The sequence below is a fragment of the Medicago sativa genome, chromosome 6 (assembly GCF_051527215.1).
Source record: "Medicago sativa cultivar Bolivia chromosome 6, Bolivia_mono, whole genome shotgun sequence".
In the NCBI taxonomy this organism is placed as follows: domain Eukaryota; kingdom Viridiplantae; phylum Streptophyta; class Magnoliopsida; order Fabales; family Fabaceae; genus Medicago; species Medicago sativa.
Genome location: NC_140754.1, coordinates 15,162,130 through 15,181,476, shown reverse-complemented (window position 1 = coordinate 15,181,476; position 19,347 = coordinate 15,162,130). Strand labels below are relative to the sequence as shown.

The 19,347-nt window shown below is 34.4% G+C and overlaps 2 protein-coding genes, 2 long non-coding RNA genes and 1 pseudogene across 5 annotated transcripts; 1 reads left to right on the top strand and 4 right to left on the bottom strand.

The window, feature by feature from the left end:
* Positions 1-2,594: 2,594 nt before the first annotated feature.
* On the bottom strand, positions 2,595-4,165 carry LOC146913141 (uncharacterized). Its single transcript, XM_085720872.1, has 3 exons — positions 4,047-4,165; positions 3,939-3,963; positions 2,595-3,359 (listed from the first exon to the last, which is right to left on the bottom strand). The coding sequence occupies exons 1-3, from the start codon at positions 4,163-4,165 to the stop codon at positions 2,595-2,597; spliced, it is 909 nt and encodes a 302-aa protein (XP_085576998.1).
* Positions 4,165-5,521, bottom strand: LOC146913140 (uncharacterized). Of its 2 annotated transcripts, XR_015015223.1 has the most exons (4): positions 5,147-5,515; positions 4,952-5,007; positions 4,773-4,816; positions 4,165-4,648 (listed from the first exon to the last, which is right to left on the bottom strand). It is a non-coding gene; the product is annotated as an uncharacterized LOC146913140 (long non-coding RNA). The 2 variants fall into 2 exon arrangements; XR_015015222.1 differs by having other exon boundaries at positions 4,773-5,521.
* Positions 5,522-5,570: 49 nt separating this feature from the next.
* Positions 5,571-6,486, bottom strand: LOC146913139 (uncharacterized). The gene is made up of 2 exons (XR_015015221.1): positions 6,020-6,486; positions 5,571-5,880 (listed from the first exon to the last, which is right to left on the bottom strand). It is a non-coding gene; the product is annotated as an uncharacterized LOC146913139 (long non-coding RNA).
* A 287-nt stretch (positions 6,487-6,773) lies between these two features.
* LOC146913138 (putative F-box/LRR-repeat protein At4g13960) lies at positions 6,774-7,967 on the top strand (annotated as a pseudogene).
* Positions 7,968-15,237: 7,270 nt separating this feature from the next.
* LOC146913137 (protein ABA DEFICIENT 4, chloroplastic-like) lies at positions 15,238-18,910 on the bottom strand. The gene is made up of 6 exons (XM_085716389.1): positions 18,771-18,910; positions 17,882-18,071; positions 17,121-17,221; positions 16,529-16,657; positions 16,347-16,435; positions 15,238-15,588 (listed from the first exon to the last, which is right to left on the bottom strand). The coding sequence occupies exons 1-6, from the start codon at positions 18,801-18,803 to the stop codon at positions 15,441-15,443; spliced, it is 690 nt and encodes a 229-aa protein (XP_085572515.1). The 5' UTR covers positions 18,804-18,910; the 3' UTR covers positions 15,238-15,440.
* Positions 18,911-19,347: the final 437 nt, after the last annotated feature.

The following is a 19,347-nucleotide window of genomic DNA, read 5'->3' as shown; positions in this document are numbered from 1 at the left end:
TAGCTCTATGTACTAAATTATTATCGAAGAACAATAAAAATAGCGCAGAGAACTGTACCTAAGTTTGGTCCTACAAGTATAAATTCTAACATTGCTTGAAACAGGTAATATGTCCTTGAAAGATTTTGATGTTTGCAACTATGAAAAAACATGATTGACGCATACACTAGTGAATTGTGATATACCAAACAACTTATAATGTGATATTTTGATTTAGTGAAAAGAACTTAACTTCAACTCAAACCTGAATTTCTAATATTCTTAAACTTGAAAGAAAAAAATTTGTTTGTTCTATAGGAGTTCAAGCATGCGTCATCTATGAACCATACTTGTTTTCTTTGGTAGTTTTAGTCATTGTTTTGTTTATGACATGAGAAAGAGAATTTTTTTAAAAAAATAATAACTTCATTTGATTTTTTTTTACCAAACTACCCTGCTTAAAAAATATAGAGTTGTCATGCTTTCTTTCGGCCCTTTGAGGCCTCGTCGTTCCAAACAGTGAGGCCACAGGGTTGACAAAAAGAAAGGGCAACTCTTATGACCACTTATTAAATCGGTTATTTGTTAATCCGGTCTAAAAAGTCCATCCTCTTATTAATAGGTTATTGAAAAGAAAAAATCTGAGAGAGAATCTCAATTGGGCTAAAGAACAAGCAAAGAAAAACTTTTGTCAAAAAAAAAAAAGCAAAGAAAAACTAAATGCCTAGTCTCACTCTGTTTCTTCATTTAGAAATATGTAAGTAAAATACCATTTAAATTTGTTTTTAGTCCCCACAAATATGTCTCATTTAGAGTCCCTAAAAAGCTTAATAAAACTATTCCTTTTGGTCATCGCTAGTCCTTCTAATATTTGGATAGTGTTGCTTAGTCATGTAAAATAAAATTTGTCGTATTTTATTGATTGAACTTTGGCACCGACACTTTCCATTAAAGCTAGTATTTAGTGTCTTGATATAACACCGACACATGTGATTGTATTTAATTATTTAATTTTTTTCAAATTGTTATTAGTGTCGGATGTAGTGTTCAGTATTGTCGGGGGTTCAGAGAGATTAAAAGCAATGAACTCCACATCATAGGGACTAATACAACATGAACCAAATATTATTGTCGGTAAAACAAAATAACAAGACTAAAATCAATCTTTTAATTTTCAAAGATTGAACACAAAACAATCAGAATTGATAAAAGAAATTAGAATTTTTTAACAAAAAATGAATTAAATATGAATTCTTTCAAAAAAAATGAATTAAATATGAATTTTTAAGCGACTTATAAAATGCATATTTAATTCATCTTTTGTTAAAAGATTCTAAATTTTTGCAAGAGAGATTTCTTTAATATACTAAAGTCACTGCACAAAATTATTCAAAATTTTGAACAATACATATGACTTGACTTAAAAGCAAGGACCAACAATGTTGATTTTTTTTAGGGAGCAATGTTGATTGAAAACGTTTGGAGAACCATTGTTTAAAGAACAATTTAAAAGGGATTGTCGTGAATTCATATCAAAACTCACACCAATATATACTTTGTTGTGTGAAGCATAGCGGCTAAAACCAAAGTGAATAAACAGGCACAAACAATAGAATAAGATAAAAGGAGAAGAAGAACACAACGATATTTGTTTACCAAATTCGGTTCAAATTTGACCCACTCTGCCGTTCCACTTTACACAAAGATTCCAAAAGGAATTACAATAATCAGTCTTCATGACGTAATTCTACCCTTCTCTAGAATCTCTACTCGTGACCAATAGACTCAATGATTTGTCACACCTAAGGTGTTTGAATGGTGTTTCCAAACTCTAGAATTTACCTCAGAATCCCTCAAACCTTAACCTATTGATTTCCTAAAGGTTCCCTCTTTTGATCTCTGTAGGTTTGGCTTTTTTGCACTCTCTAAAACCCAACTCTCTAATACCCTAAACTTGAAATGCATTTTTATAGGATTCAATTAGACCCTTAAAACTTGATGACTAAGAAAACCGAGCCTTCTCCCCGCGTCACGAGATAGGCATAACTCAAAATTATGATTTTAGTAGTAATAGACGACGATTGAGTCCATTAAATTAAGAAAATTATGAGTTTAATGGTACCTATTTTCTGATAACCAAGTTATATTTGATACTTGTCTATGATACTCTAAAAAAAACATGCATCATACGTCTAGTTTAATTAGAAAAAAAAAAAAAAACAAGTAATAAGAATGAGTTTGAATATTTGTCAGGAAAACCCTAATATTCCTAGGAACTAGGAAATAACATGTACGTGCAGACTTTTCAGCCGTATTATCTCATAGTAGTTTTATTCGTACTAGACTTTCGACCCGTGCTTCCGCACGGGTCATACAAAAGAAAAATTATAGCGCAAATGTGAAAGGGATCATTTTACTTGAAACCAAAAAATAGTATAATTCAATTCATAAAATAAATCGTCAGAAACCTTTGTAATGCACCATATTAAACAATTTCCACGACATCAACCCTGTTACGGTAACATGACATAGTTTATTGAAAAAAGAAAATCCAACGTCTGTCGACATAAAAATAGTACCAAAATGCAATAAAAACATGACTACAAAACCAAGTGCTACACATTACGGAAAACTTCTTTGTAGACCACATTCGATGTCACATTAGCATCTTGACCGTCCTCGTCATTGATCAACATCTTTAAACCATCCCTCGAAGTAACCCTCGATACTGCGACGTACAATTGTCCATGTGAAAAAACAGGAGACGGTAGATAGACACCAACATTTTTCAAAGACTGACCCTGACTCTTGTTAATAGTCATTGCAAATGAGACGGACAACGGAAACTGCCTTCGTTTAAACTTGGACGGAATTCTAGTATCAGACGGTTCTAGCGATAACCTTGGAATAAACACCTTTTCACCTATATTAGACCCAGATATTATCTCTGCCTCAAGCACAAATTTACCCATCTTTGTAATAATCAATCTTGTACCGTTACATAAGCCCAAATTTTGATCTATGGTCCTCAATAACATCACAGGTACTCCTACTTTCAATCGAATCCTATGGTTTGGCAATCCGGAGGCAACAATGGTGTTGAGAAATTCAGGCGTGTGGATGACGTCTAGTGCGTCACCGCCTAGGTTTTTATGATAAGGTGTATCATAACTCAAATAAATTTTCTCCTCACCAGGAATCAAGTCTAACACATAATCATTAACCTGATCAACAATTGTATTCTTTGGTGCCAATATTGCTCTACTTTGAAAATATTCTGATTTACCAATGTTTCCTAACAAATTTGGGTAAGTGCTTTCAACAATAGATGCAATAGGATTACCTGAACTTGGAATAAGCAAGTCGCACGGGATTTCCGACTAAAACATGCACGAATAAATTATATTGTAATAAAAAAATGTCGTGAAATAAGTCATATGATAAAAATGTATTTTAGGGATCATATGATAAAAATGTATTAGATTAGGCTTATCATCTTGACATAAACCTTATGTCAAATTTTTATCAAATTAGTCAACCTTCATCGACATGACTTAGTTAGTATATCCCGTTAAAATTTTTCATTTAAATTACAAATCATTAATTCTTATTTGACAACTTTTTATCGGAGTCCAATAGCAAACAAAACATAAGCACGGTGATAGAAAGAAATTATCTTGAAAAAAGATTGATACCATGATAAGAAAAAGCATGAACAACTTAAATTGCATTGTATTAATAAGAAAATAGTTAACAATTTAAATCCATTGCTACAAAATTTGTTACGATAGAAGCTGACATAGTGAGGAAGAATAGAAGACCAAATATATATATGTGTTACTCAAACATAAAAGAACTATCAGAAGGTATAGGGGTTTTGAAGAATTGAAACATGGTAGAGGAATAAAAAGTAGTGATGCATTAAAATTAGCAATGACAAACTCAGATGAAGTATACACCTTGTTAGCAAAACCAATTCCAAGCCTTACAAACAGACCATGCTTAAATCAACAAAGATGAGAAATCTTTCTTCACACTCCTACGTTATATTCTAGAATTTACATTACAACGATAGCAACACAAAACCAGCTGAACCTGCTATGGCCAATGACTGAAATATGCTACCACAATATCTTCCCAAAAAGCTATGAGCTTTGATAAGAACCAAGAGAGCATAAGAAACCATTCCAAAGAAAACAAACCAAAGCTAACTACACTGAGGAGCCATAATAGGGATCCTATCTCATTTACTGATAACTACAAAAGGAATCAATTCTTTCAGTTTCATCATATAGACAAATCCTGCTTCTTGTTGTTTGAAATCAATCAGAAATAGAACAAAAAACACAGTATTTATGCAGGAGCACTAAAAGAAACAAAAGGAGATAAGAACCAAGAGAGCATAAGAAACCATTCCAAAGAAAACAAACCAAAGCTAACTACACTGAGGAGCCAAACTATTTTTAAAAAAACATCAGAAGACCAATACAAACATCGAGTTAAAGAAGACTATAAAAATCTATTAGCCAATTAAAACAACCATATGTAGACACTGTCATAGGGCAACAACTCCTATGAATTCTCTAGTACCCACTTGCCTGATAATAGTACGATGTGGGATGTTTTGTGCCTGCCATGCTTTTAATTTCATTTGACTCTCAAAATCTAGCTGCAAATCATCAAAAGTTTTCAGTTACATCAATCCACAATATCAAAAGTAAGCAGCAAATAATCTTTTATTTTCTTCACAAATGGCTTAGAAATCACTTCTACATGCTCAAATAATAACTCACCTTTAATTTCCTCATAATAGGGATCCTATCTCATTTGCTGATAACTACAAAAGGAATCAATTTTTTTAGTTTCGTCATATAGACAATTCCTGCTTTTTATTGTTTGAAATCGATCAGAAATAGAACCAACAATATGTTATTGATGACAAAAAAATGTTGCCTGACTTTTAAAAATTTACCTCTTCAAGAATAATAATAGATAGGCAGATGGAAGGTGATAAGGACTTATAGTAACCTGATATGATAAGCACTTTTCAATAAGTGCTTAACTAAATTACAATTGCATATCCAAACATAACCTAAATCAAACATAGAAATTAACGGATCCAATTAAAATAACAAAAATCAAAACACCGTCGTTCCAATGCACTAACCTTGTCCAAGAGTGAAATTGAAAGTAGTTCCCCTATCTCTGCTAGAATCAAACTTCATACCATCAACCTACAAACAAATCAAAAGCAAACAAAAAATCAGCAAATTACAACAAACAACAACAAAACCTTAAATTAACAATAGATTGATGAAAAAAGCATGCTTTGGTAGCGGATTTCTTGCTTGATTTAGGCATAATGAACAGAAAGGAAGAATGAGAAATTGGGGGATGCGGCGGAAGCTATTCAAAACCCTGCGGCTGAGAGAGAATTAGGGTTCTGGAAATAGCAGAGAGAGAGAGTGAGGAATTGTGAGAAGAGACAAATAGTAGTAATAGGAGTAATACGATTTTTAAATTTATCTCTTAATTAAATAGGTTAGGGTAAAACAGGAATTTTAGTCATTAGGGTTTAGGTATATCAAAAGTAAGCAGCAAATAATCTTTTATTTTCTTCACAAATGGCTTAGAAATCACTTCTACATGCTCAAATAATAACTCACCTTTAATTTCCTCATAATAGGGATCCTATCTCATTTGCTGATAACTACAAAAGGAATCAATTTTTTTAGTTTCGTCATATAGACAATTCCTGCTTTTTATTGTTTGAAATCGATCAGAAATAGAACCAACAATATGTTATTGATGACAAAAAAATGTTGCCTGACTTTTAAAAATTTACCTCTTCAAGAATAATAATAGATAGGCAGATGGAAGGTGATAAGGACTTATAGTAACCTGATATGATAAGCACTTTTCAATAAGTGCTTAACTAAATTACAATTGCATATCCAAACATAACCTAAATCAAACATAGAAATTAACGGATCCAATTAAAATAACAAAAATCAAAACACCGTCGTTCCAATGCACTAACCTTGTCCAAGAGTGAAATTGAAAGTAGTTCCCCTATCTCTGCTAGAATCAAACTTCATACCATCAACCTACAAACAAATCAAAAGCAAACAAAAAATCAGCAAATTACAACAAACAACAACAAAACCTTAAATTAACAATAGATTGATGAAAAAAGCATGCTTTGGTAGCGGATTTCTTGCTTGATTTAGGCATAATGAACAGAAAGGAAGAATGAGAAATTGGGGGATGCGGCGGAAGCTATTCAAAACCCTGCGGCTAAGAGAGAATTAGGGTTCTGGAAATAGCAGAGAGAGAGAGTGAGGAATTGTGAGAAGAGACAAATAGTAGTAATAGGAGTAATACGATTTTTAAATTTATCTCTTAATTAAATAGGTTAGGGTAAAACAGGAATTTTAGTCATTAGGGTTTAGGTTTAATTAGGGCTAAAATAATTAAATTTTTGGTTAGGGTAAATTAGTAATTATAAGCATTAGGGCAACAGTGAAATTAGGGCAACAATGACTGCTTGGGACAACTTTTATATATAGAATAGATTAGGGCTAAAATAATTAAATTTTTGGTTAGGGTAAATTAGTAATTATAAGCATTAGGGCAACAGTGAAATTAGGGCAACAATGACTGCTTGGGACAACTTTTATATATAGAATAGATAATCAAAGCAATAGGGTTAGGGTTTTTACTTTCTCATTTTGATTTTTGTTTTCATTATTTGCAGCAGAAACGCACCATTAAAGGGTGGATCTCAAATCAATATGAATCTCATGTTGATGGCCGAGGTAGCATTCTGGCATTACTGGTTGTTTTCATCTACAGCAAGTAATCCAGAACCCGGTGAAGAGAGTAATTGATAATAACGACAAATTAAGTGATTTGCCCGATTGTGTTTTACTTCACATACTCTCTTTTTTAAACACCAAATACGCAATTCAAACTTGTGTTTTGTCCAAAAGATGGAAGAATCTCTGGAAGCGACTTCCAAGCCTTAAAATAGGTTATTCACATTTTAAGGATCTTAGATGTTTCGAATATTTCTTTCATGGATTTTTAGGTAGACGTGATCGCTCAACAGCACTGCAAGTTCTCGATTTCATGGGGACTGAAAGCCATATCGAAAGATTTGTCAACAGTACTCTCTTGCGACCATACTTAATTTTATGTCACACTTTAACTTCTCTTCAGATTTCTGTTGCTTCTCCTCAAAGAACTTTATTTCCAAATTCTTTGATTTTTCCAGCATTAACTAGTTTGTCTTTACGGTCATTTGACTTTCGTGTGGGCGGTGATGGTAATGTTGAACCCTTTTCAGCATTTAAGAGGTTAAAAAATTTGATCCTTCGAGATTGTAACGTTCATGGTGATCGAAACTTGTGCATATCGAGTGCCACACTTATCAATTTAGCAATAGACTATTGCAACTTGGAATTATACACTCCAAATCTCTGTACCTTTGTTTATAAGGGTATTCCTACTGTTCAACAACTCTGTGGGAGCAAGACTAATCTCTCTTCTGTCAAACATGTAAACATTGATGTAATAAGTTTGTCGGAATCTGCAAAGACTTCGTTGATTCTATACAACTGGCTGGTTGAGCTTCCTAATATCGAATCATTGACAATCAATCCAACTATTCTTCAGGTACTTTATGGCTTGTTTGGTTGGTTTCACTTTTTATTACAGCAACTTTTTTTCTTAATATGCTTGTTTATTTTTGTTTGTTTGTTATAATTTTTGTCAAAAGTACGACTTGCCATTAATTGATCCTCATTCATAGTCGTCTCATTGCTTAGATTCTCTACTCAGTTCCTAACATATTGAAGGCGGAGTTTCCTTCCTTGTGTAACTTGAAGTCACTGAAAGTAAAAACGACCTTATCATCCATACCTAATGGATATCTGGCATTTTTGCTTCAAAACGCACCGTCAGCAAAGGTTTACCTCTTACGTTGACTAAGGTAAATCCGCATTCAACTTCTTCAACAATTTTTTCTGGTTTAGATTTTTGCCTTTTTTTCCCTCGGTAACTCTGATTATAAAATGACTCACTTGTTTGAGTTCAAGTACGGCTGCTCGTTACAGATGACAAGAAGTTACAGATGTTGAGATTAATTTCCCGATAATCAGGGTGGAGGATGCTACCAAGAGATTAGATTAAGCATGGATGCACTATAATAACAATAATTTATTTATTTTTTTGCGACATTTTTTTTTACATATGGCTGCGACTTGCTGAATGATCATTCCTATTTTATTTCAGTTATTATACTTTTAGGGGATTTATATACTTGAATATTTAAGGAAATTAGTGTTTTTATTTGATGGTACATTTAGAAAAACAGTTTGGTTCAGTTGATAGTAGCAATTCTGTTTGTTTCAAATGCATATTTTAATAGTTCAGTTCGAACAAGAGCAATTAATACTGTCATTACGTAATATTAGGGACTTATTGTGACATTTTGATAGAGTTCTCATGCAATTTATACTGTTCTGGAGTGCAAAAAGCTTAAAATTTGAAGTCTGTTCGAAGGAAATCGCGCCACGCCAATTTCAAGCCGTGCTGCGATTTTTGAAGCAAAATTACACACTTCCTGTAAAGAGGAAATCGCGGCACGCCTATATACATGGCGCGGCGCGATTTTGACGGGTCAGGCCCATGACTTCTATAAATACTGCACTCAATCTGAAGAACAAGGGTTACGATTTTGGAGAGCAAAGTGCGATTTTGAGACATCGGAGACGGCTAGAAGGGCGATTTCTTCATCCTTTTACCAATTCATGTATGTTTTAATTATTTCATTGATTATGCTATTTGTAAACTCGATTATGAGTAGCTAAATCTCTTAGAGATTAGATCCGAGATGAATCTTTGTAACCCTAATTGACACATGTTGCTGTGAAACTCTATTTTGTTTATGAATTCAATTCTAGTTTATTCAATTCAATTGTTCTTAATGCTTTTTATATCTTGATCACATATAACTTGATTTCGTGAGAATGAATGACCACTGACCATGGCTTTCAACTTAGACCTAATTGAATTGTTCTAATAAACAGGGTTAGTCTAGGAATAGATAATCGTTTGTTAGTGATAATAGGTTAACGTTCGGTAAAACCTTCAAGAATTAATAGACCACCTAAGGAATTAGGGGCTGTAGTTTAAGAAGAGAGTCCTAACTCAAGGGATTGATTAGGGCTATTTTGTTAATCATCGTAAACTAGAAGAGGGTTCATAACAAATAGGTGCAGTAGACCAATTAGGGGAACTTAGAGGATTCGACGGATCTGATCTCATCTTTCTCTCTTATTTTCTTAATCAAATCTAATTTCTTTTATTTGATTTCATAAAATCAAACCAAATCTTCTGCCTAGTGGCAAACTAAAAATAAACTTTACACATCCTAATTATATAACGAAATTGAATTATAGAAGTTAAAAACAGTCCTCGTGGGATCGATATTTTTACTACTTCGATAGTATTTGGTGCACTTGCCAAACGTCTATCAAGTTTTTGGCGCCGTTGCCGGGGACTGTTGAATTATTTCAACAAGGCAATTACGTTATTATTTAGGATTTCTGTCTTTTATATTTTTGTATATATATTTATAAAAAAAAAAAAAATATTATGCTCTTTGTTTTCTTCTCATTGTACTGTGCTACTGAAAAGTTTATCCAAGTTTTGCAGCTATGATAGACAGGTTGCTCCTCTATGACACAGAAGAGATTGCTAAGTTGCAGTATGAAAAATACATGCTATCTTTTAAGATCAAAATTTTAGACAACAAAATCTCGAGTTGTGGTCATTATGAGGCAAATCAACCAGGTAGTGATGGTGAAGGGAAGAAAGAGGTGATCAACATCGATTACAATACTCAACTTCAGAATATTTTAGATGATTTCTTGGTGTCAAATCAAGTTTTATTTGAAAAGTTTGATGTTCAGTGTGGTGATCTTGTTGAGAAAGCACATGAGTCTCAGAGGAAGCTGGTTCAGATGGAGATTGAGTGTCACAAGGTTGAGGTGGAAGAAAAACCCAAAGTGAGGAGTGTTGATATTTTCCCGAAGTCTGAACCAACGGAGGTTGAGGAAATCACTCGTGTGCAGATGGATGCACGTCCTTCTCTACGGTGGGAGAGCTTAAACTCTAAAGGTTTAACGGTGAGATCATGGGAGCATCTACTTCTTTGCTACAAATTCATGGAATTCCTACCAAACAAGAGGAAGAAGAAGGATGATGTGTTCTTTCTGACATATTTGCCACCCTAACAGTGGTTGAAGCGTCAAGCTCAATGACGTAAAAGAAAGCGCTTGGTGGGAGGCAACCCACTATTTATTTTTCAGGTATGATTTTATTGCTTTCAAATACAAAAACACAAAAATATTTTTCTTTTCTTTTTAATATGAGGCAGGAAAGTTTTAAAAAAAAAATTGTTCAAGTATACCTCCTACCAAGAAAATCATGCAAGGTACTGATGTCTTGCATGATTCTCTCCTCAAAAGTTTTTCAGAAATTAAAGGAACTCAGGCATTTTTCAAGAAAACAAAAATTTTGGCCTGAGGAAGCAAAACATGCTCCCTGTTTGACCGAAATCGCGCCGCGCCTGTATATGGCCGCAGCGCGATTTTCACAAGCAAAGAACCAAACTCCCTGTTTTGAGGAAATCGCGGCACGCCTGATATTAGCCGCGGTGCGATTTTCCTCCTCAGCCTATAAAATCCTCACTGTTCATCATCATTTTCATTCCATTCTTCCTATTTTTCTCTACCAAAACTTCCCTAAACTTCCATTTACGAATTCTCCTCATTTTCACCATCTTATTCACTTCCTAAACATCATCTACCCACAATCTTATCATCAATTCATCAATCCAAACCACCATAAAACCATCATCATTCCCAACCTTCCCAAACTTCACAAAACTTTCCATTCACCATCTTCCAAACAACAAATGGCCTCCAACCAAAGAAACACCCGCTCAAAGAAAGCCACCAACCCCAAGCCATCCACAAGCAAATCCAAACGTCCTCGTGCCGCATCCGAACCACCCGAAAACGCCATCCATTTCATCAATGACCAAGCCCAAGAGTTCCATCAATCTATGAAGAGTTTCGAAGTAATAGGGGAAAGGAAGTTTGATTTCACAAAGCTAGTGAAATATCCTTTCTTTGAATCTGAATTAAGAAGGAGGGGGTGGACGAGGTTGAATGAGATGATCGACGAAGCAAACAACAAAACGGTGATCGTCGAATTCTTTGCAAATGCAAGGGTGTCCGACACACCCTTTCAATCTTTTGTTCGAGGAAAGTACATTGATTTCAGCCCGGATGCTCTCAACGCATGGCTGAATGTTCAAGCACCGGAGGAGTGTTGGGTTGAAAAATTGAGGAGGGAGAGATTTGCTATTACGGAGGATACCTTTGATGAGATCATCACCACCATGTGTAGGCCTGGGTCGACTTGGAAAAAGTCCCGGATGCTTACTTATGCGGAGATGATGCCGGTACCCAAGGCATGGGTGTCTTATGTGGTCCAGACTCTTGAGAGTGCATCTTGCACTTCTGAAATTCCTCTCAAGAGGGTGCTTGCTGCCTATGCCATCATCAAGGAGCACCCTATAGATATTGGCCGCCTCTTGGCCAATAGTCTTCATGATCTAGCAACCGAAAACACCACACAATTGGGGCATGGGAGTCTAATTAATTGGTTGTGTGAGCAAGAGTTGGTGCCGGCTTATGATAGTGATCTCAACACAAGCAATATGAAGCCAATCACCGACTCGGTAATGGATGGATTTATGAAGAAATATGAGGGCTATATGAAGGAGAGAGAGAGGGAGGCAGCGAGGCAACAACAAATGGAGCAAGGAGGGAGTAGTAGCCAAGGGGGTTATGCTCCCCTTCACCCAAAGCTTGAGGAATTCATGCATGTGCAAGCTAATTGGATGAATGAGACTTCGGACCAGCTGTGGGTGAACCGTCCTAGGTTCTCAGCTGCGTTTGCTGCGGAGGCTCAATTGCATATGGGTCCGATTAGTGGGTCTTATGAGAGGTTTGGAGGCTCCCGTGAGCGCATGGAGCAATATTTTACACATCAAGAAGAGTATGGGCTGCGCATGAGGAGGGAAATCACTGATGATTTCAATACCACCGAGCAAGATCAAGGGGATGGCATCTTTGAAGGATTGAGGACACCGGGGGCTGGACACTCGGATGATGATCAGGACATGGGCTGATCTACTGATGGATTAGCATTTTCTGCTTTGTATTTTATTTTCAGTAATTTTTCTTTTGATGTATTTTCTTTTTATTTTCTTTTTAATGTCGAAGTCCATTGAACTTATTTCCCTATTGTAATTGCTCCTGCACTTGTTTATTATTAATGAATTTGTTTTGTTTCATGTGACCTATTCCAGTTTAGTAACAGTTGTTTGATGAAACGGTGTTCCAAAAGTTCTAAAGGAGGGGTGACTTGATTCAAAGGCGAAGTGTACGGCGTTGCTAGGTAGTCACATACTCCCAGAAATCTCAGCCATAAGGTTCATTGCCAAATCTTGTTTTTCAATTTACTTATATTTAGATTAGTTTTCCATGCGACTACATTTCTAGAACTTGCATTGTTTCTCTATTATTGATTGGTCTCTGTCAATTACACACTGAGGCAAAAGTGCTTGGTCCTGTGAGCCTTTTTGAAGCCTACCCTGTTTTAATTTGTTAAATTTATCCTTTCTTAACCAATTGTGAGCCGGTAGGATTAGAACTTTTTGTTCGGTGACAAACTACATTACAAGCCTAGAAACTTTTAGGACTTGTCCCTTAATGTATTTTCTGAGTTAAGGCATTGTAGAATGTTGCTAAAGATTAAGTTTGGGGTTGCTATTGGAATTTGCAACCAACTAAGTTTGGGGTGGGGGTACTAGAGAATTAGAGAAGAAATATGAAATTGACATGAAAAATACACACAAAAATGGTGTATCAAAAAAAAAAAAAAGAAATTGAATGATGAAAAAGGGACAAAACAGCTAAAATCCGAGTAACTTCAAACTCGAGTGTCCCTAAATGTTAAAAATGTTCTCTAGTACCTTTGCATTGATTGTATTTCCACAAGGTGAATGAAGGAAGGAATGAATTTTGTGCTTTAACTTCCGTAGGAATGCCTAACTCAAATTTTTTGTAGCCTACTTATCCAAATATATCCCACCTTTCACCTAAGCCCCGTTATAACCCTAAAGACCTCAAAAGTGTGTAATGATATTGACTTTGATTGATATTTAGAAACTTTTCAAGCGTATGGTAATATGTAGACCTGCATGTCGACTGGTAGAACCCTGTTTCAATTTGATGCGAGGAGTTGTGAATTGGTGGATGCGAACAAGTCAAACTAGCTCATCTTTAGCTAGAAGGAGAATGAACTTTTGGGTACTATCGTTTTGTCAGGTAACTGTTATTTTACTATCGTTTGTCACTGTTGCAAGCAAATTCCTTGAGGACAAGGAATGGTTTAAGTTTGGGGTTGTGATGACATTCTGTCATTACGTAATATTAGGGACTTATTGTGACATTTTGATAGAGTTCTCATGCAATTTATACTGTTCTGGAGTGCAAAAAGCTTAAAATTTGAAGTCTGTTCGAAGGAAATCGCGCCACGCCAATTTCAAGCCGTGCTGCGATTTTTGAAGCAAAATTACACACTTCCTGTAAAGAGGAAATCGCGGCACGCCTATATACATGGCGCGGCGCGATTTTGACGGGTCAGGCCCATGACTTCTATAAATACTGCACTCAATCTGAAGAACAAGGGTTACGATTTTGGAGAGCAAAGTGCGATTTTGAGACATCGGAGACGGCTAGAAGGGCGATTTCTTCATCCTTTTACCAATTCATGTATGTTTTAATTATTTCATTGATTATGCTATTTGTAAACTCGATTATGAGTAGCTAAATCTCTTAGAGATTAGATCCGAGATAAATCTTTGTAACCCTAATTGACACATGTTGCTGTGAAACTCTATTTTGTTTATGAATTCAATTCTAGTTTATTCAATTCAATTGTTCTTAATGCTTTTTATATCTTGATCACATATAACTTGATTTCGTGAGAATGAATGACCACTGACCATGGCTTTCAACTTAGACCTAATTGAATTGTTCTAATAAACAGGGTTAGTCTAGGAATAGATAATCGTTTGTTAGTGATAATAGGTTAACGTTCGGTAAAACCTTCAAGAATTAATAGACCACCTAAGGAATTAGGGGCTGTAGTTTAAGAAGAGAGTCCTAACTCAAGGGATTGATTAGGGCTATTTTGTTAATCATCGTAAACTAGAAGAGGGTTCATAACAAATAGGTGCAGTAGACCAATTAGGGGAACTTAGAGGATTCGACGGATCTGATCTCATCTTTCTCTCTTATTTTCTTAATCAAATCTAATTTCTTTTATTTGATTTCATAAAATCAAACCAAATCTTCTGCCTAGTGGCAAACTAAAAATAAACTTTACACATCCTAATTATATAACGAAATTGAATTATAGAAGTTAAAAACAGTCCTCGTGGGATCGATATTTTTACTACTTCGATAGTATTTGGTGCACTTGCCAAACGTCTATCAGTGTATAAAACTGGTTTGCCATTTCAGTACTGTTTGGGCTGAAGCACAACCGGTACGGGTCAGTTTTGTTCAATGAGACAGATTGATAGGTGGTTTACGGTGAACCGCTATTTAAAAATCACTCGAAATTCTGTTGATGATCGACGACATCCATCAGAATTAGAAGCTCATGATACTCCTCGTCTTTTCAGCGTAGATGTTGACATGACCGGAGTTGATTCAACAAAAACTAGAAAAATTGAACAAGAATTTAGTTTAGAAGTACATGCATTCATTTTCTCATGTTTTTGTTGAACTGACACCGATCAAGTTACTTTCTCATCCTGTAGGGCAAGGATGACATTGAATAGTGAACCGTCTATGAAAGTGGTTGAATGTAGAAGTGAATAGTGAACAGTCTATGAAAGTGGTTGAATGTAGAATTTTCGCTATAAGTTTCAGACGATTTTCAAGTGCCAGTGAATAGTGAACCGTCTATGAAAGTGGTCGAATGTAGAATTTTCCGTATAATCAAAATGGTGAACAAAAGGATCCAAACTACCTCTAGGAGAAAACTTAGATGTTGCTGTATAGATGTTGTTTGTATTTTTTTTTACTAATGATAACATGACACAAGGATTAAATTTTCGGTTAAATTTAAAATTAAAAGATTTATATTATTACATATACACAATCTATGTGCTAAATAATTATGATGTTGCAACTATGACCAAACATGATGGACACATACACTTGTGAATTGTGATAGAAAAAACAACTTACAATGAATTTCTGATATTCTTAAACTTGAAATAAAATTCTTATTCAAGCATGTGCCCTCTATAAACCATGTTTGTTTTCTTTGGTAGTTTTAGTCATTGCTTTGGTTAAGACATGAGAAAGAATCCCAATAGGGCAAAAAAACAAGCATAGAGAAACTGAATGCCTAGTCTCAATCTGATTCTCTTGTCCATCTTGAAATACCTGCCTGCATTTATATCCAAAAACATGTAGTTAGAATAAGCTTTTAAATTTGTTTTTAGTCCCCACATATGTTCCATTCTAAGTCTGAAATATAGTTTTTGATCATTGTTAGTCCTTCTAATATTTGGATGATGTTGACTTAGTCATGTAAAATAGAATCTGTTATATTTTATGGATTGTGCTGTGTAGCACTCACACTTTCCATTGAAGGTGTGTCCGGCATCCTGATACGACACTGACACTGACACATATAGTTGCATTTAATTATTTCATTTTCTCAAATTATGGGTGTTGATGTAATTAGTAATTCAAACTTAGATTGCATCGTGTAAATAGTGGCAGTTAGTTGGTTGTGTCCTGTAACTAACTTACCTATTTTTTCTGTTTTAGTTAGTCAGAGAAAACGGTTACTTGCAGAGCAAGCAACAACATTAATATGTGTATATGTATCACCTTCATATTCATTCCTCTATTTTCTTAAGGAAAAACACATTTCATGCCCAACAAATGTTAGTATCTGTGTTAGTGCTTTATAGGTATTGAAAGCAAATACTGTCCACGTATTATAGGTACTAGTATAACACGAACAGTGACAAAATCAAGAAAGCAAGGACTAAAAGCAGAAAAATTTCTTTTCAGGGACTAAGATTGAAAGGAGGCATATTTAGAAGGACTAAAATCGCATTTAAACCTAATAATAACCGAGGAATGAGAAAGTAATGTAATTCAAGGGGGTTAGCAAAGAAAAGAGACAAAACCAACCTTGCAGCAAAGAGATCAATAACTAGCAGGTGAATCCAAGCAGAAGCTAAAGTCATTTCACTAGAGAACATTTTTCCTATACTAGTTAGCTGCACCAAATAAAAAACAAGATATCACAATGTATATAATATAATATAACTATTTTGAAAAATAAAACTTTAATTTTATGGATGAATACTCACCTCTGGTAGTAAGTATTTACTTGCAAAAAGAAGTTCAACTGTCTCAGGTGTCCATGAAAGGTACAATAAATATGCATATAAAATGCCAAGAATTACATATGGCACATTACTTTGCATAGACTTTTTTGTCTGCAATTTTTGCATTCAAGGAAAATGTATTAGGCTTATGGAAAAAGGAAAATAAAAAAATAGTGCTTGGTTTGAGAAGAATATGAAAAGACTTGTTAGAACTCAACAAACATGCAATTTTAGCAATGATTTAAAAACAGAACCAGATTTTTCAACCGGTTGAACCTAAAACATTCGAACCAGGACTTTAGCAATGTTGTGAAAACCGAATCAGAGGGTTCAACTAGTTGAATCTTGAAACAGCACCTATTGTTTGGTTATTTGAGTGGTTCAATCACAGTTTCATCCCGGTTTGAGTAGTTTGAATCATTTGAACCAGAACTCAAAGTTTTTGCTATTTCGACTCGATGTTCGGTTTTTAAAACATGCATATTTGCTTGAAATAAATATTATGTAAAGGCATTTATAAATATCAAGAACTGAAAATTTTGAAGATTTTTCTCAAATATAGTAAGAAACATACTAGCTCGGAATTCGGAGCTAGAGCCATGAGAGTGTAAAATGGGAGTACTGCTGATGTTCCTATTGTAAAGGCGCTGCTAGCAAGTTGTGATCCAGATATCACTGCAACATGTAGAGAAAAAAAAATCAATAGAGTTTCAAATAAATGAGACAGAGGTAATGAAGCATGCATTTCAAATATAATGCAAAAAGGTTTATAAATATTTATACACAATTTTCATTTTTTTGACAGTTAAGATAATACAAGAGTTTGTAACTATATATTTTGAGTTTAAAAAAGGTTTAACACATATGTCTAATGTGAGATATGATTCAACATATGTCTAAAACATGTTTATACTGTCGGTGTATAGTTATTAAAGTTTACATATAATGATACAAATTACGTATTTTACATATATGTAAAACATGTTTATACTGTCGGTGTACACACTTAACAAACAGAATTTCTCATAAGAAGTTAAACAATTTTACATTGAGTAATCTCAACAGTTGATGAGATAATCAAACGTTAATGTTACGTTCACATGCATGACGAATTAAGAATTTTTCATCAACGGTTGAAATTACTTATTTTACGCTCTAAACTGAATCGCTAGGTTTCGACGAGACACATCTTTACTTTTTTGGATACATGAAAGTGACTTCATAGCATCATCTTTGTGTAGAACAAATAAATTTGCTGAAAACTTTATAAGAATACATGAATTAATTTGGACCAACTTGTAAAAAGTAACAAAGGTATCACAGAAAAAGGATTACAAGAAGCATTTACTGGACTGGCTTTTTTAGGAGATGCCACCAATCTCATAACTTTTTGTTTCACAACAATTCTTGATCCTCCAATGAAACTCCAATCTCTGATTAAGTTGACTCTACTTTTCACATTGCTTCTGATAGGGAAAGAATAATTTTGCCCCTTCAAAATTGTAGTCTTCCCTAAGTAATCAATCTTTAAGAAATAGAATCACATTACAATTATGTTAGTTATAAATTATAAAAGGATAAACTCAACATGATTGATCTTTATCTTACATTACAATTGAACATTTTTCCGCAGTTTAAAATAATCGGTGAGACTTTCGAGTCATGGTTCAATTGGTACAAACCCAGTTGAAATAGATGACAAAAAAAAAAAAGAAATATTAAAAAGTGAAAAAATGCAAACAATAAAAATCGGTAGAATCAACCCGAGTTCAATTTGGTTAACCAGATTGCGGTACAACTAAGATCAACCCAACCAGCAAACTGGTCGATTCCAGATTGAACCTATTGGTTAAATTTAATTTTTAAACCAACGATCCATAGAATGGTAAACAAACTATGTCAAACTAGGTCGGTCCAATAATTTGCGATAGTAAATGAGGTCTTAAACAAGCTTTAATATATGAAGTCTTTTTTGGCTACATATGTGGCCATTTTCGTGAGCCTAAAACTAGAGTTTTAGTAGCCTAATCCTTGGACCGGCTCCGAGGTCAAATATCATACCATAAAAAGATATTCATTTTCAACATCAAAGTTCAAAACATTAAAAAACAAGAACTAAGAAAACAAAAAATGTGCATAAAAAGAAGATCTCAAAGAAAAAACAAGAACAGGAGATAAAATAAGAAACACCAAGATCATATCAAACAAAAAAAAAAAGCAGTACCTTAGAATGGCAAAAGCAAGTAGAGAAAGCCATGGTTGAAGAAAAACAAGGGAACTGAATATTGGAATGAGCAACAATAGCCACTTCATGAATGAATAATATATAATGCACAACAGATAGCAATGACAGCACTTTCCACTTGATTAGTAAACAAAGTGTTGAAAGTCAGACCCCCAAAAAAAGAGGAAGAAAAAAGGGTAAGTAAGTGTCTGTCCACTAACTCAAAATAGAGAGTTCGAGTCTTATGGAAGACAGGTAAATGCACTAAACAACAAAAAGTTTCATAAAATAGCATCACAAAGACAAAGTACATTCATCTCCCTTCAACTTGCAATTATATTTTTATTTGACTAATGCTAACAACACGTGTTGGATTGGAAAGCGTGTTAGAGAGTGTGTTACTTTTAAGGACACTTCCTAACACACTGCTTTAGTTTCTGATCTAGACCGTTGCATCAAGATTGAACGACTCATACTTTGATTTCGTATTTTTGACTCGTTAATAAAGTTGGAACTTGGTTCGATTCATTTAATTTTAATTTGACGATCCAAATTGCATGACAATGTTAGATGCATG

What these genes read in the sequence shown, in the direction of transcription:
- LOC146913141 (XM_085720872.1), bottom strand. Translation starts at nt 4,165, where the DNA reads ATGGTTTCTTATGCTCTCTTGGTTCTTATCAAAGCTCATAGCTTTTTG. An exon ending in GGTTTTGTGTTGCTATCGTT is followed by an intron (nt 3,964 to 4,046) that starts GTAATGTAAATT and finishes TCTGTTTGTAAG; the next exon opens with GCTTGGAATTGGTTTTGCTA. An exon ending in GAATTGGTTTTGCTAACAAG is followed by an intron (nt 3,360 to 3,938) that starts GTGTATACTTCA and finishes TGCATGTTTTAG; the next exon opens with TCGGAAATCCCGTGCGACTT.
- LOC146913137 (XM_085716389.1), bottom strand. Translation starts at nt 18,803, where the DNA reads ATGGCTTTCTCTACTTGCTTTTGCCATTCTAAG. An exon ending in CTTGCTTTTGCCATTCTAAG is followed by an intron (nt 18,072 to 18,770) that starts GTACTGCTTTTT and finishes TATTTCTTAAAG; the next exon opens with ATTGATTACTTAGGGAAGAC. An exon ending in GTAAATACTTACTACCAGAG is followed by an intron (nt 16,436 to 16,528) that starts GTGAGTATTCAT and finishes TATTTGGTGCAG; the next exon opens with CTAACTAGTATAGGAAAAAT.